The sequence below is a fragment of the Cannabis sativa genome, chromosome 9 (genome assembly GCF_029168945.1).
Source record: "Cannabis sativa cultivar Pink pepper isolate KNU-18-1 chromosome 9, ASM2916894v1, whole genome shotgun sequence".
Lineage (NCBI taxonomy): Eukaryota > Viridiplantae > Streptophyta > Magnoliopsida > Rosales > Cannabaceae > Cannabis > Cannabis sativa.
Window position 1 is genome coordinate 48,312,547 of NC_083609.1, and position 14,612 is coordinate 48,327,158.

General features: G+C 41.9%; 1 protein-coding gene across 1 annotated transcript; it reads left to right on the forward strand.

Moving 5' to 3' along the window:
- Positions 1–1,121: 1,121 nt before the first annotated feature.
- LOC115723633 (uncharacterized) lies at positions 1,122–3,028 on the forward strand. The gene is made up of 2 exons (XM_030653118.2): positions 1,122–1,841; positions 1,958–3,028. The coding sequence occupies exons 1-2, from the start codon at positions 1,122–1,124 to the stop codon at positions 3,026–3,028; spliced, it is 1,791 nt and encodes a 596-aa protein (XP_030508978.2).
- The last annotated feature ends 11,584 nt before the right edge of the window (positions 3,029–14,612 follow it).

A 14,612-nucleotide genomic window follows, 5' to 3' on the forward strand; every position in this document is an offset into this window, starting at 1 on the left:
AACATATAGAGCGTTTCTATATGACTGAGAGTGCAATTCCAAGTTCTAAGTGTGGATTCAATGAGGAATTAATAAGTTATGGAATTTACTTGGTAAATTCGGTTCGACTTATTGGAAGCTCGGTTATATAGACCCATGGTCCCCATACTAGTTGAGACCATACTGCTTGTAAGACTCAGTTAATTGATTTTAATTAATCAATTAAAATTCTAAAAGTTAGACTATGTCTACTTTATGAATTTTCACTAAGCAAGGGCGAAATTGTAAAGAAAAGAGATTTTAGGTTTATTTATTGATTAAGAGACTTTATATGTCTAAATTAATAAATATATTAAATGGCAATATTATTTGATAATTATTTCCAAGTTATTAAATAATTAGAATTGACATTTAAAAGGTTAAATTGGAAAATTGGCATTTTTGAGAAAATGGGAATGGAAAATAACAAAATGGGAAAGTTGCAAAGTGAGGCCCAATACCCTTTGTATGGCCGGCCCTATGCATGAGAAATACCATTTGTAGTTTCCATTATTTTAATGCCATACAATTCTAACCTAAACCTAGAGGGTTTTCTATAAATAGAAAGTGTTGGCTTGAGGAAACACACACACATCTTTGATCACTTTGTTTCTCTCAGAAAAAGCCTCGCACGCCTCTCTCTCTTTTCTTCTCTCTAAATTTTGAAGCTTTGAGTGAATGAGTATTGCCCACACACATCAAGTGGTATCTCAATCATAGTATGGAAGACTATGGAATTTCTGCATCAAAGAAGGAGAAAAGAAGATCCAGGTTCAGATCTTGGTGATGCTCTGCTACACGAAGGAATCAAGGGCTAGAGATCTGAACGGAAGGAGTCATATTATTCCGCTGCACCCACTGTAAGGTTTTCTAACTTTATATGTGTTTATTTTCATTGTTTTAGAATTCATATTAGGTTGTTAATCCAACATACTTGTTAGTAAATCTAGATCCTCGTAAAATAATTTCCAACAGGGAGTCCTTGGACTTTTAATAGAATGGAACTGGTTTTTCATCGTTTGAAGAGGGGAGAAGATCCTCTGTTGGTCCAATTGTATGAGTTGGATATGTGGGTTCAGCTTCATGATTCGAAGTAAGGGTTTATGTCTGATTGGGTGGTTAAACATGCTGGTAACTACATTGGAAAGTTCGTTAAGTCGGACCCCAAAAATTTCATTGGCATATGGCGGGATTATCTTAGAGTTCGGTTTACAATTGACATCAACAAACCTCTTAAACGACGCATGAAGTTGATTAAAAAAGATGGTACTTGGATATGGACTACATTCAAGTATGAACATGTTCCTCTATTTTGTTTCATTTGTGGTCTTATTGGCCATTCAGAAAGGTTTTGTCCACGGAGATTTGATTCTAATTTCGATCAAAATGTTAAGCCTTATGGGGAATGGATGAAAGTTGTTACTAGAAAGAAGAACTACCTCATAGGTGCGCAATGGTTGCGTTCAGGCCATGATGAGGAGAAGAGTGCGGTGGCCAGTAGTGGACTGCCCATAAGCACGGAGGAGGTGATGGATATTAATTATCGAATCAGAATTCAATCTGATGGCAATAATTCTGGTGCTAAAGGGGGTGCTAATCAAGCTCCTAATGGTGGAGTAAATCAAGGGAAGACAACCATGCATATTAATGAAAATCAAGACAATGAGGATGTACAGTTGGAAGATCAAAATGAAGATTCTGTTATTATTTTAGATAATAAGAGGAGATGTACTAATAAGGAAAATATAAAGGAGATTGATGATGCTGATAGTAATATGGGCGGGTTGGAGAATTTGAATGAAGAGCCAAAAAACGATTTACAGGTGGGCCTTGGTGTTCAGGCCCACCAATTATTATGAGCATATTTTCTTGGAATTGCCATGGGCTTGGGAACCCATGGGCTATTCAATTCTAGAAGGATTTAGTTATCTAAAAGCAGCCCAAAGTTGTTTTTCTGTGTGAAACGTTAGCACGAACTGAAGTGCTGGAAAGACTGCGTGTGTCGTTGGGTTTTGGGGGAGTTTTTTCAGTTGATGCAAGAGGGAAAAGTGGAGGTGTAGCTTTGTTGTGGAGGGATAGTGATGATATCAAAGTTCTGGGGTATGGGGTGAACTATATCGATGCTGAAGTCACTGAGAAGGATGGGAATTGTTGGCGACTTACAGGGCTATACGGTGAGCCAAACCGAAGTCTTCGTCGGAATACCTGGGATCAAATTCGCACTCTTATGGCTTTGTATGCACTACCTTGGTGTATTATTGGGGACCTCAATAATGTTATCTCACAATCAGACAAGAGGGGAGGTAATCCTTATCCAACTTGGTTGATTGATGGTTTTGGTAATATGTTGGAAGACTGTAATTTGGTTGATATGGATTTGTGTGGATATCCATATACTTGGGAGAAGGGTCGGGGTACACAAGCTTGGATTCAAGTGCGTATTGACCGGGCTTTAGTCTCTCCAAGTTGGTTTCATGTTTTTCCTTCAGCTAAGTTAATTAACTTAGAGGTTTCAACATCGGACCACTGTCCAATTCAATTACTTCTTGATGTTGTGAAGAGGACTGAGGTTCAAAAGAAATTTAGATTCGAAAATCTATGGCTCAGGGAGCCTGCTTGTGCGCAAATCGTCAAAGACACCTGGGAGCTTCTTTCGGGTTGTTCAATAATCGAAAAGATTAGCTTCTGTGGTGACAAGTTAATGGTGTGGGGAAAGGACTATGTAGGAAATTTCAAGGATCGTATACGAGATTGCAAAACTGAGATTCGAAAATGGAATGGAGGCAGAGATGATGCTTCGATTCGAAATTACAAAAGTGTTGAGGCACGGTTGCAAGAGGTTCTGATTCAAAAAGAGATTTTTTGGCGCCAGAGATCGAAAAAATTGTGGCTAAAGGAGGGAGATCAGAATTCCAAGTATTTTCATGCTATGGCCACTTCAAGAAGAAGGAATAACTCAATCCAGCGGCTGAAAAACGAGCAGGGGGTATGTAAAGACCGCTTAGTTTAATTTGGAAATTAGCAGTTAATCATGTTTAATTATGAAAATTATTTATAGCTATTTAAATAATTATTTATACTGTTATCATTGAATTCTGAGATGCATTTTATGTCATTTAGTAGTTTTCATAATTTTGCATTTCCGGTGCCCAGTAACATGGAACTCGGTGTTTGGCTCAGTAAAATCACAACTGAGTATGTTAGTAGTGTGGGACGGATTATTAGACTTTGGGAATGTCAGGAATGGCCGGGAATTTAGAATTTCCCAAAAATACCCCTTTAGTGTTATTTATGTGATTTTAGTGTGAAGGGGCAAAGTGGTCATTTTGCCCCATTGTTATTTTGTCCTTTAGTGGACTTTATTTGGTTAAATTATTTGACTTTAATTGAAATATATTGGCTAAAATAGGTTATTACTTGTTTATTTGTTTTATTCCATTTTTACAAACTTAGAAAAATTAGAAAAAGGTTGGAAAACTCTCTCTCTTTTCCTCTCTCTATTCGGCCCCCTTTGAGCAGCAAGAAAAGAGGATTTTCCTCTTGGATTTCAAGCCCTCCTTAGCAAGATTAAGTGTTCATAAGTTGTTGGTATGTTTTCTACATCTTTCTTTTATATTTTCTTGAATTTTTGAAGAGAAATGGTAGGTTGCATGCTTAGTTTTAGGTTGTTCTTGCTGCTGGATTTTGATGGTTATCGGTGCGAATAGCAGGAACTCGAGGAGGGTGTCGCGCTCGGTTTTGTCCATCTACTTCGGTCTGTAGCGCGCGCAGTTGATCCTGAATCGCAGCATATTGATCAGTGGTGAGCTGGATCATTCCCTCGGACACCACTGCCGGAGTGACAGGGGGAAAATGCATGGTTGCTGGTGGCGTGGATGTGTCCCCGACCTGAGGGTCAATCGTTTCTAGGAATAGGTTGAGAGGTCTGATATTGCTCCTCCCTACTCCGCCGTTAATGACGTCCACAGGTGGCGCTCCAGCTCCAGATAATGGTACGTTTATCATCCCAATGTTGATGGACCCGTTGTTAGCTCCTCCGTTGGTGTGATTTCTAGCCATGATGATATTTTTCTTTGAAATGAATGAAATCTTAGTCGTTCCCACAGACGGCGCCAAATGTTGTCGAGTGAATTTCGCAACACCAAATTATATTATTTATTTAATATCAAGGAGAATTGTATGTAAAAAGACAAGTGCGAGTAGTCAACCTAGAATGGCGAGTACTCGACTGGGAATGGGAAAACAATCAACGAAAGCTGGAAAATAACAATAAGACAGAGAATTATAGTGGTTCAGTCAGATTATGATCTGCTTAGTCCACTGTAGCAAGGGGTTCGTAGGTGCCATTTCATGGTGGATCACCTCTGTATATACAAAGCAGGTGTCCAATTGGTTACCCAAGGATCACATTCATTGTTGATCCATTATTTACATATTGAATTGCAATAATTAAACCCAAGCAACGTTAACATTAATAAATGAACGACAGTTATCAAGTCCATCAACGTATGCGTCTTCCACATCTGCAAACTGACTGTTCATGTTCCGTCGTTGAGCTCGCAGAGTCATCAGTACGTTTGGAACGTCTGCACCCTTAGGTAATTGCCTCTTGTAGACATCGCATGTCGAGCTTGTAGAACCTAGACATGCGGATCTATATCGGCTTGTCAGGGCTATTGGGTCGTTGGGACCAATATCGCATCACAGAGAGTTGGTCTCTATTTTTTCGCATAAGTATAGAGGGGATACTAGCATATGTCCTGACACATGCGAGTTGGGTCTACCCTGCATAATGCGAATTACGGTTATGCAATCCGACTCAGGTCTCGCTGGCTTTATCCCGGGCGAGGTTGAAAACATCAAGGAGTCTCTCATGGACATTTCAGCTTTCATTGGAAATCTGAATACACGTGTCCTTTAAATAGGAGTCTGGTCTCGAGTTTCTAGGTGAGAGAAATCTCACTATAACAGTACCGAAGTCTATAGTTTCGGATAGAGATCCGAAGTTCACCTCCAAGTTTTGGCAAAGTTTGCAACGAGCAATGGGTACAAAACTGAAATTTAGTACAACATTCCATCCTCAGACAGATGGTCTGTCCGAAAAGACAATTCAGATATTGGAGGACATGCTACGAGCCTGTGTTATGGATTTTGAAGGCTCTTGGAATAAATATCTACCATTGATAGAATTTTCTTACAACAACAGTTATCCGAGTACGATAGGGATGGCTCCCTATGAACTGTTATACGGTAGGAAGTGTAGATCTCCCCTCCACTGGGATGAGATAGGGGAGAGAAAGTACTTAGGTCCGGAGTCAGTACAGCGGACCAATGAGGCAATAGAAAAGATAAAAGCTAGAATGCTTGCCTCACAGAGTAGACAGAAAAGTTACGCAGATCCGAAACGCAGAGATGTTGAGTTCCAAGTAGGGGACCATGTGTTTTTACGGGTATCTCCAATGAAGGGGATCAAATGTTTCGGGAAATGAGGCAAGTTATGCCCTAGATTTACAGGACCTTTCGAGATTCTCGAGAAGATAGGTCAAGTGGCATACCGGTTAAGATTGCCTCCAACTTTATCAGTAGTTCACAACGTATTCCATGTCTCGATGTTGAGAAAATACGTTTCAGATCCCTCTCTTATACTCAGTTAGGAGAGCCTTGAACTGCAGCCAGATATGTCTTACGAAGAACAGCCAATGCAAATCCTGGATAGAAAGGATAAAGTCCTTCGGAATAAGACCATAGCCTTGGTGAAAGTTCTCTGGAGAAACAGCAAGGTGGAGGAAGCCACATGGGAGCTAGAGTCAGATATGAGAGCTCAATATCCAGACTTATTCAGGTTAGATTTCAGGAATGAAATCCTTTTAAGGGGGGAATAATTGTAAAGACCGCTTAGTTTAATTTGGAAATTAGCAGTTAATCATGTTTAATTATGAAAATTATTTATAGCTATTTAAATAATTATTTATGCTGTTATTATTGAATTCTGAGATGCATTTTATGTCATTTAGTAGTTTTCATAATTTTGCATTTCCGGTGCCCGATAACATGGAACTCGGTGTTTGGCTCAGTAAAATCACAACTTAGTATGTTAGTAGTGTGGGACGGATTATTAGACATTGGAAATGTCGGGAATGGCCGGGAATTTAGAATTTCCCAAAAATACCCCTTTAGTGTTTTTTATGTGATTTTAGTGTGAAGGGGCAAAATGGTCATTTTGCCCCATTGTTATTTTGTCCTTTAGTGGACTTTATTTGGTTAAATTATTTGACTTTAATTGAAATATATTGGCTGAAATAGGTTATTACTTGTTTATTTGTTTTATTCCATTTTTACAAACTTAGAAAAATTAGAAAAAGGTTAGAAAACTCTCTCTCTTTTCCTCTCCCTATTCGGCCCCCTTTGAGCAGCAAGAAAAGAGGATTTTTCGTCTTGGATTTCAAGCCCTCCTTAGCAAGATTAAGTGTTCATAAGTTGTTGGTATGTTTTCTACATCTTTCTTTTATGTTTTCTTGAGTTTTTGAAGAGAAATGGTAGGTTGCATGCTTAGTTTTAGGTTGTTCTTGCTGCTGGATTTTGATGGTTATTTCTGAAGTTTAAGCATGATAATTTGAGGTTAATTAAGCTACTTGTGGTGCTTGATAGTTAGATTGATTATAGTTATGGTTTTTCTATGCAAAAGTTTGGTTTTTCAAAGTGAAATTGAGATTTTGGTGGTTGTGATTATTGCATGAGGTTGTTTTGGTTTTCTGCAGCTTTAGTATGCATGTTTAGGTAGTTTTAATCTAGGTTTGATGCTTGTTATGTTGTTTAGTCAAGTTTTGAGTTTAGAACTCAATCTTTGACCTTTAATGGTGAAATGAGTTTCTGAGTGTGAAGCTCGGTTTTGTTGCTTTAGAAATGTTCTAGGGGATATATAGAGCAGGTCTGGAAGGTTTGAGGTTAATTGGATTTGATTTGGTTGAGTTATGAATTTTTGAATTTCTGCCTGCGAGGAACCGGAATTCCGGTAGTGCATCTGGAATTCCGGATGGGTTTTGAAAATTCCCAGAACCGGAATTCCGGTTGGACAACCGGTCTACCGGTTGGGTGATTTTCAGAAACCCTAGTTTTCCTCGTTTTTATGTTATTTGGGGTATTGCCATGCTTTTTATCGATAGGGAAACTTTTAGTTCCTAGTTTAAGTCCTCGGGAAGTGATTTAGCGTATCACTTATAGTGTTGTGATTTTTATGGTTTAGGAGCCTGTAATCCGCCGCGCAGATAGTTCCAGTCAGGTTGACCGGCACACCTGAATTCGGAATTAAGGTAAGATTAGTATAACAGTATGCATATGTAGATTACATGTTTGGCGTGCATGTTAGGAAGCCTGTTAGATTACATTAGATATGTATGTTGGCTTCGAACCATCCGACTGTGTCACATCAGTATAGGCTGGAGTATGACCAGCAGCTGGAGTATGACCAGTATGACCGAGTATAGGCTGACACTGTATCACATCGGCACAGGCTAGAGTATAACTAGCAGCTGGAGTATGACTAGTGTGCCGAGTATAGGCTGATACTTAGGTTGGTGGTTCCGTACTATTTGACGTATCACATCGGTACAGGCTAGAGTATGACTAGCAGCTGGAGTATGACCAGTTCGACTGAGTATAGGCTGATACTGTAACATGTCGATACAGGCTGGAGTATGACCAGCAGCTGGAGTATGATAAGTTCGACCGATTAGGCTGTTACTTGTCAATAGTACCGTCCCTATGAACGTTCAGGACTCAGTATCGTGTTGGACACGACAGTTAGGGTTATGGTCAGGGGTATGGGCGTCTGATCATGACCGGGATTTATGTATGAGTATTATTATGCTTTTCTTACTGAGTCTGTCGACTCACAGTGCTATGTTTATGTGTAGGTAAGGGCAAGGCTAGAGCTGATGGACCGTGAGCGAGCCGGTGAAGATTGTACATGTCGGGGCGGTTAGGCCTGGAGCGTACGACCATCGGGACAGCAAGGCTATTTTTATAATTAGTCGCTAGGCGAGAAGTATTTTGTGTAGACAGTAAACTTTTGTAAAAGGTTTTGTAATCGGGATCCTGAGTATTTTGTATAAATATTTTATAAGTTTAATTAAAAAGCAAAAATTTTAATTATTCACGTTTTCCTTAAACCTCGTTGATTAGCAACGAGATGCACAGTATGTTTAAAAATCACGTAATACGCCTATGCTAGTTAGGGTGTTACAATTTGGTATCAGAGCCGCCAGGTTATCTTCCGAAGATCGTCACGACATGTACAATCATCATCAGCAGTTAGCTCGTTCTACGGTTCAGTAAGCTTTTATTGCTTTAGTAGTTTATTTATTTATTTTGAAATAAGAAAAGCCTGATAGGAAGCATGTTAGTAGCCTGATAGTAGAATAGGCGCATGTTTTGTTTTTAATTTCCAAATTAAGCGGCATTAGTAAGCTCTCGTTGATCGTGACCTGAAGTGCCAACTCGGGGTTTCGAGGCTGTTCAGACTAGATAGACGCCAGATGAAATATTAGGAGTCAGGGCATCTCAGTCGGCTCAGATCAAGGTCAAGGAGCTCAGTTTCTCCCAAGTGTTATGGGCCGAGGTAGAGGTCCCAGGGGCAGGGCTCGTGGTCAGGGTGATGTTAACTCGTCACAGGCTGCCCAAGTCAATCAGGAAGCCCAGAATTAGGAAGTTAGGTTTGCTGAAATGCAAGCCAGAATAGAGGAGCAAGATAATGAGATTGAGAGATTGAGGCAGCAGGGCGCTCCTGCAGTGTCGGTGCTTGAAGTTTCAGTGGCACCCGCCCCTGCTGCTCAGGCCGAGATAGTGGTAGCGGCAAACTGCATAGAACCCTTGTATGAAAGGTTCCGGAAGCAAGCACCTCCGGTTTTCTGGGAGGTCCAGATGTCATGAAAGCCGAGCAGTGGCTAACAGTGATTACAAAGATATTTAATTTTATGAGTGTGACAGAATACACTATGCAATTTGATCGGTTGGCGAGGTTAGCCTCTGGAATAGTTCCAACCGACTTTAGCAAGAAAGAGAAGTACCTGGACGGGTTAAATGTGAAGATTAAACACGACTTGATGATCACTACCGACGACAAGATCACCTGTGCTGAGACGGTGGAGAAAGTACTGCGAGTTGAGGGCGTAGTTGGATGTATGTTGGAGTCAGTTAGGACTCCAGTAAGTGGCGGGGCTCCTACCCCTCCTGCATCAGGCTTCAGCAGCGGGAGTGGTGGTTCGGCCATGGACCAGAAGAGGAGAACATCCACTGCATCCGGTGGCTCGAGTCAGAACAAGAGGTTCCGGGGGAATCAGAATAGAGGTAGTCGTTCTAGTGGTGCAGAGACTCGGTTCTCCTATCCCGAGTGCCCCAGCTGCAAAAGGCACCATCAGGGTGAATGCAAAGGTCAGGGATGCTTTCACTGTGGCATGCCCGGACACTTCAAGAGGGATTGTCCCCAGCTCCGACCAGAGGCACCGAAGGCTCCGGCGATACCCACTCCAGCTAGGGTGTTCGCCATCACTCAGGCTGATGCAAATGCCAGCCCCTCAGTTGTAACAGGTCAGCTTTCAGTTAATAACTCATATTACTTAGTGCTGTTTGATTCTGGGGCTACACATTCTTATGTGGCAGCCAGAATCTTTAGTAAATTGGATAGACCGTATGATAGATATGAATCATGGTTTGGAACCCTATTACCTGGCGGACAGTTAGTTATCTCCAAATGGTGGATTAGGTCTATGCCGATCAAAATAGATGGTAGAGAGTTAAGTGCTGACTTGATAGAGATGAGCCTAGTAGAGTTCGATATTATTTTAGGAATGGATTTCCTATCGAAATATTCGGCTAGTATTGATTGCAAAAGGAAGATGGTGATCTTCCAACCGGAAAGTGAAGAACCATTTGTGTTTGTTGGTTCAGTTCGGGGATCTTGGATCCCGGTGATTTCGGCCATGTCAGCTAGGGAATTATTGCATGGTGGATGCTTAGGGTTTCTGGCCGTGGTGGTGGACACCACTCCGCCAGATACCATTCGGCCAGAGGACATCAAGGTGGTTCGAGAATTTTTAGATGTTTTTCCCGAAGAACTTCCAGGGTTACCACCTCAGCGGGAGATAGACTTCGTAATAGATTTGGCACCAGGGGTGGAACCGGTTTCCAAAGCCCCATATAGAATGGCTCCAACTGAACTTAAGGAATTAAAGATTCAGCTCCAGGGGTTGCTTGACATCGGGTTTATTCGGCCAAGTGTGTCACCCTGGGGAGCCCCGGGTTTTATTCGTCAAGAAGAAAGATGGAACTATGAGGATGTGCATCAATTACAGAGAATTGAACAAGCTAACAGTGAAGAATAAATATCCACTACCTAGAATCGATGATCTGTTTGATCAACTTCAGGGGAAGACGGTCTTTTCTAAGGTTGATCTCCGCTCGGGTTATCATCAGTTGAAAATCCGAGAAGAGGACATTCCGAAGACGGCTTTCCGCACTAGGTATGGACACTATGAATTTCTGGTTATGTCGTTTGGACTAACCAATGTTCCTGCAGCGTTTATGGATTTGATGAATAGAGTATTCAAGGATTTCCTCGATATCTGTGTGATTGTGTTTATCGACGACATCCTCGTGTACTCTCAGTCAGAAGAGGAGCATGAGTTACATCTTCAGATGGTATTGCAAAGGCTTCGGGAACACAAACTTTATGCCAAATTCAAGAAATGTGAATTCTGGCTATCTCAGGTGTCCTTCTTATGGCACATTGTTAGCAAAGATGGGATCAAGGGGAATCCCGGGAAGATAGAATCCGTCAGGGATTGGCCGAGACCGAAGACAGTGACAGAAATTAGAAGCTTCTTGGGTTTAGCTAGATACTATCGTAGGTTCGTGGAAGGGTTTTCAAAAAATTTCAGCGCCCTTAACCGAACTTACAAAGAAGAATCAGCGGTTTATCTGGTCAGATAAGTGCGAAGCTAGTTTTCAGGAGCTGAAGCAGAGGTTGATCACCGCTCCAGTGCTAGCTTTGCCTTCAGACAACGAGAAATTCGTAGTTTATTGCGATGCATCCAGATAGGGTCTGGGGTATGTGCTGATGCAAGCCGATCGGGTTATCGCTTATGTCTCCCATTAGTTAAAGGATTATGAACAGCGATACCCGACTCATGATTTAGAGTTGGCCGCGGTGGGTTTTGCTTTGAAGATTTGGCGGCATTACCTTTACGGAGAAAGCTGTGAAATCTATACCGACCATAAAAGTCTCAAGTATTTCTTTACTCAGAAAGATTTGAACATGAGACAGAGAGGTTGGTTGGAATTAGTCAAAGATTACGACTGTGAAATTCTCTATCACCCTGGGAAAGCCAATGTAGTGGCCGATGCCCTGAGCAGGAAGGGTCCCGGGCAGGTAGCTAGCATGGTTCAAATCTCACCTCAGTTAGCCAAGGACATGGTTAGATCCAGCATCGAGTTTGTGGTAGGTCAGCTTCACAACTTGGCGCTGCAATCTGATCTGTTGGAAAGAATTAAAGTCGCTCGGATGACTGATCCAGAGTTAGTGAAGATCAGAGATGAGGTTTTGGCTGGTCAAGCCAAGGATTTCTCAGTGTCAGACAACGGAATGCTTCTGTATAAAGCTAGGGTTTGCGTACCGAGTAGTGTGGAACTCAGGAATGAGATCTTTGAGGAGGCTCATTCTACCCCTTATTCTCTACATCCCGGCACCACTAAGATGTACCAAGTTCTTAAACCGTACTTCTGGTGGAGCGGTATGAAGAAGAATTTGGTAGAATTCGTATCAAGATGCCTCACTTGTTAGCAGATTAAGGCTGAACATCAGAGACCAGCAGGGTTGTTGCAGCCTCTAACCCTACCTGAATGGAAGTGGGAAGATATCGCGATGGATTTTGTGGTCGGGTTACCTAGAACCACGGGTTTGTTTGATTCCATCTGGGTAGTGGTGGATCGATTCACGAAATCTTCTCATTTTCTGCCTATTAGAACAACTTTTACAGTGGATCAGTTGGCAGAATTGTCTGTCAGAGAGATTGTAAGACTTCACGGGGTACCTGTTGTCAAGTGAATTTCGCAACACCAAATGATATTATTTATTTAATATCAAGGAGAATTGTATGTAAAAAGACAAGTGCGAGTAGTCAACCTAGAATGGCGAGTACTCGACTAGGAATGGGAAAACAATCAACAAAAGCTGGAAAATAACAATAAGACAGAGAATTATAGTGGTTCAGTCAGATTATGATCTGCTTAGTCCACTGTAGCAAGGGGTTCGTAGGTGCCATTTCCTGGTGGATCACCTCTTTATATACAAAGCAAGTGTCCAATCGGTTACCCAAGGATCACATTCATTGTTGATCCATTATTTACATATTGAATTGCAATAATTAAACCCAAGCAACTTTAACATTAATAAATGAACGACAGTTATCAAGTCCATCAACGTATGCGTCTTCCACATCTGCGAATTGATTGTTCATGTTCCGTCGTTGAGCTCGCAGAGTCATCAGTACGTTTGGAACGTCTGCACCCTTAGGTAATTGCCTCTTGTAGACATCGCATGTCGAGCTGGTAGAACCTAGACATGCGAATTTATATCGGCTTGTCAGGGCTATTGGGTTGTTGGGACCAATATCGCATCATAGAGAGTTGGTCTCTATTTTTTCGCATAAGTATAGAGGGGATACTCGCATATGTCCTGACACATGCGAGTTTGGTCTACCCTGAATAATGCGAATTACGGTTATGCGATCCGACTCAGGTCTCGCTGGCTTTATCCCGGGCGAGGTTTAAAACATCGAGGAGTCTCTCATGGACATTTCAGCTTTCATTGGAAATCTGAATACACGTATCCTTTAAATAGGAGTCTGGTCTCGAGTTTCTAGGTGAGAGAAATCCCACTATAACACATGCCCCTAGTTTCGCGATGTGACAGGTGCGGTCACAGAGGGAAACTATTGCTCGAGAGACAGGTGAAGGGTTGTCACGAGGAGGTGACCTTTTGGTTCTCCCATCGAGGGTTTCGAAAAATGATGGCTGTAGTTATTATCTTTTATTGCATTTATGGTGCCACGTCACAAAAACTCCTCGGTTTTTGTGTAGGCGTGGCCATCGTTGGCCGTTGGATTGGGCGACCTTAGGCATTCCAGTTGCCACGTGTCGTGATCCCAATTAGCGAGGGATATGGGTATTTAAACCCTTTGATACGAATCAAATTCCCCATTTTTCCCTCTTGTTTCTTAACTTCCTTCTTCCCTCTTACAGAGACTTCAAAACCGTTTTTACCTTTTGCCTAGATTTCTAACGTTCTTCTAAAGTATCCTCAATCTCAGAAGTAATCGAGAGCAACCTCAGGAACAACTTGCCAAAACTAAAGGTTAGTTTCGAGTTCCATTGTATTTTTGCTTTCTGTGTTCGAGAAAGGATGTATTTTCTGGGTTTTGGTATTTTGAGGCTTTTTAGGAATGTATGTTTGTAAGGGATATGTATGAGGTTACATTTTCTGGGTAAAAAACTGGGTAATCCTATGAAAAATGACCTGTAAATTGGAATAACCGCATACTGTATAAGAAATATTCAAATAGGCGCTGTTTCATACTTTGAATACTCGCGGCTATTCAGATGAACAGTTCGAATACTCGCACACTGACAGAACTTATTTACTTCTGATTAGTGGCTAGATGTTTTAGGATTTTATATGCTGTGAGTTGAATTGCGAGAGTATTAATCGCTATTCCAAATGGTGGGTGTGTCACAGTATTCTAATTGTCATATATGCGATTATATGCCCCTTGAGATACTGTGATACACCCAGCCATTTGCGACAAGCGTTAATATTCAAATGAGCGTACTCCTTGGCTGATAGGTAGTCTCGGAACGGTGGGAGTAACTCAGTAATTTCAGGGTCATGCTTGAGAACGCATGCCCCTTGAGTAACTGAGTTTCTCCCAGCCGTTTCTGGAGATATATCACTTGGCCCAGGATGCGCGACTTACTCGCATCCCAACTCGCATACAAATGGGGTGGTCAGCATTCGTAAGGATGCTGACCATTCTAACAACTGCAATTTTATAGTTTTAATGCGGGTGAGATCACTTATTTTTGTTTTTCACACATTCATCACGCTGAAAAGATCTTCTATCTTTCAGATGAGCGACTTTTCGGATAGCCAACTGCTCGGCTCGGGAGGCCATGCATTCGATGGCGACGATGACTAGGAGGAAGACAGCTTTCTCCCAACCTCGATTTCAGAAGAGGAGGCCGCACCAATAGAGCTAGGCCCGATGTCTTCTGCAGACATTGAAAGAATGGTGCAGGAACTTGCCGAACCTGGGACCATCGACATTGAAGACAACGAGTCGACGGTGTCGGCCCGCGACTACCTTATTCACTCGAGGCATGCTCCTGACGTCGAAGTCGAGGAGATGGACGATGACTAGACGGCCCCATCTCGCGAATCAGGCGAGGATGAAGAAGAGGCGGAAGGGAGTGGGACAGATTCGGTCGACGACACCCAGCTAAACGAGCCCTTCGCGTGCGAAGATCTGATTTCGAGGGTTACC

Excerpts from the sequence above, each read along its gene's own strand:
- LOC115723633 (XM_030653118.2), top strand. The coding sequence starts at position 1,122 with ATGTCTGATTGGGTGGTTAAACATGCTGGTAACTACATTGGAAAGTTC. Across the intron at positions 1,842-1,957 it reads AGCCAAAAAACGATTTACAG|CCCAAAGTTGTTTTTCTGTG; the intron begins GTGGGCCTTGGT and ends ATCTAAAAGCAG.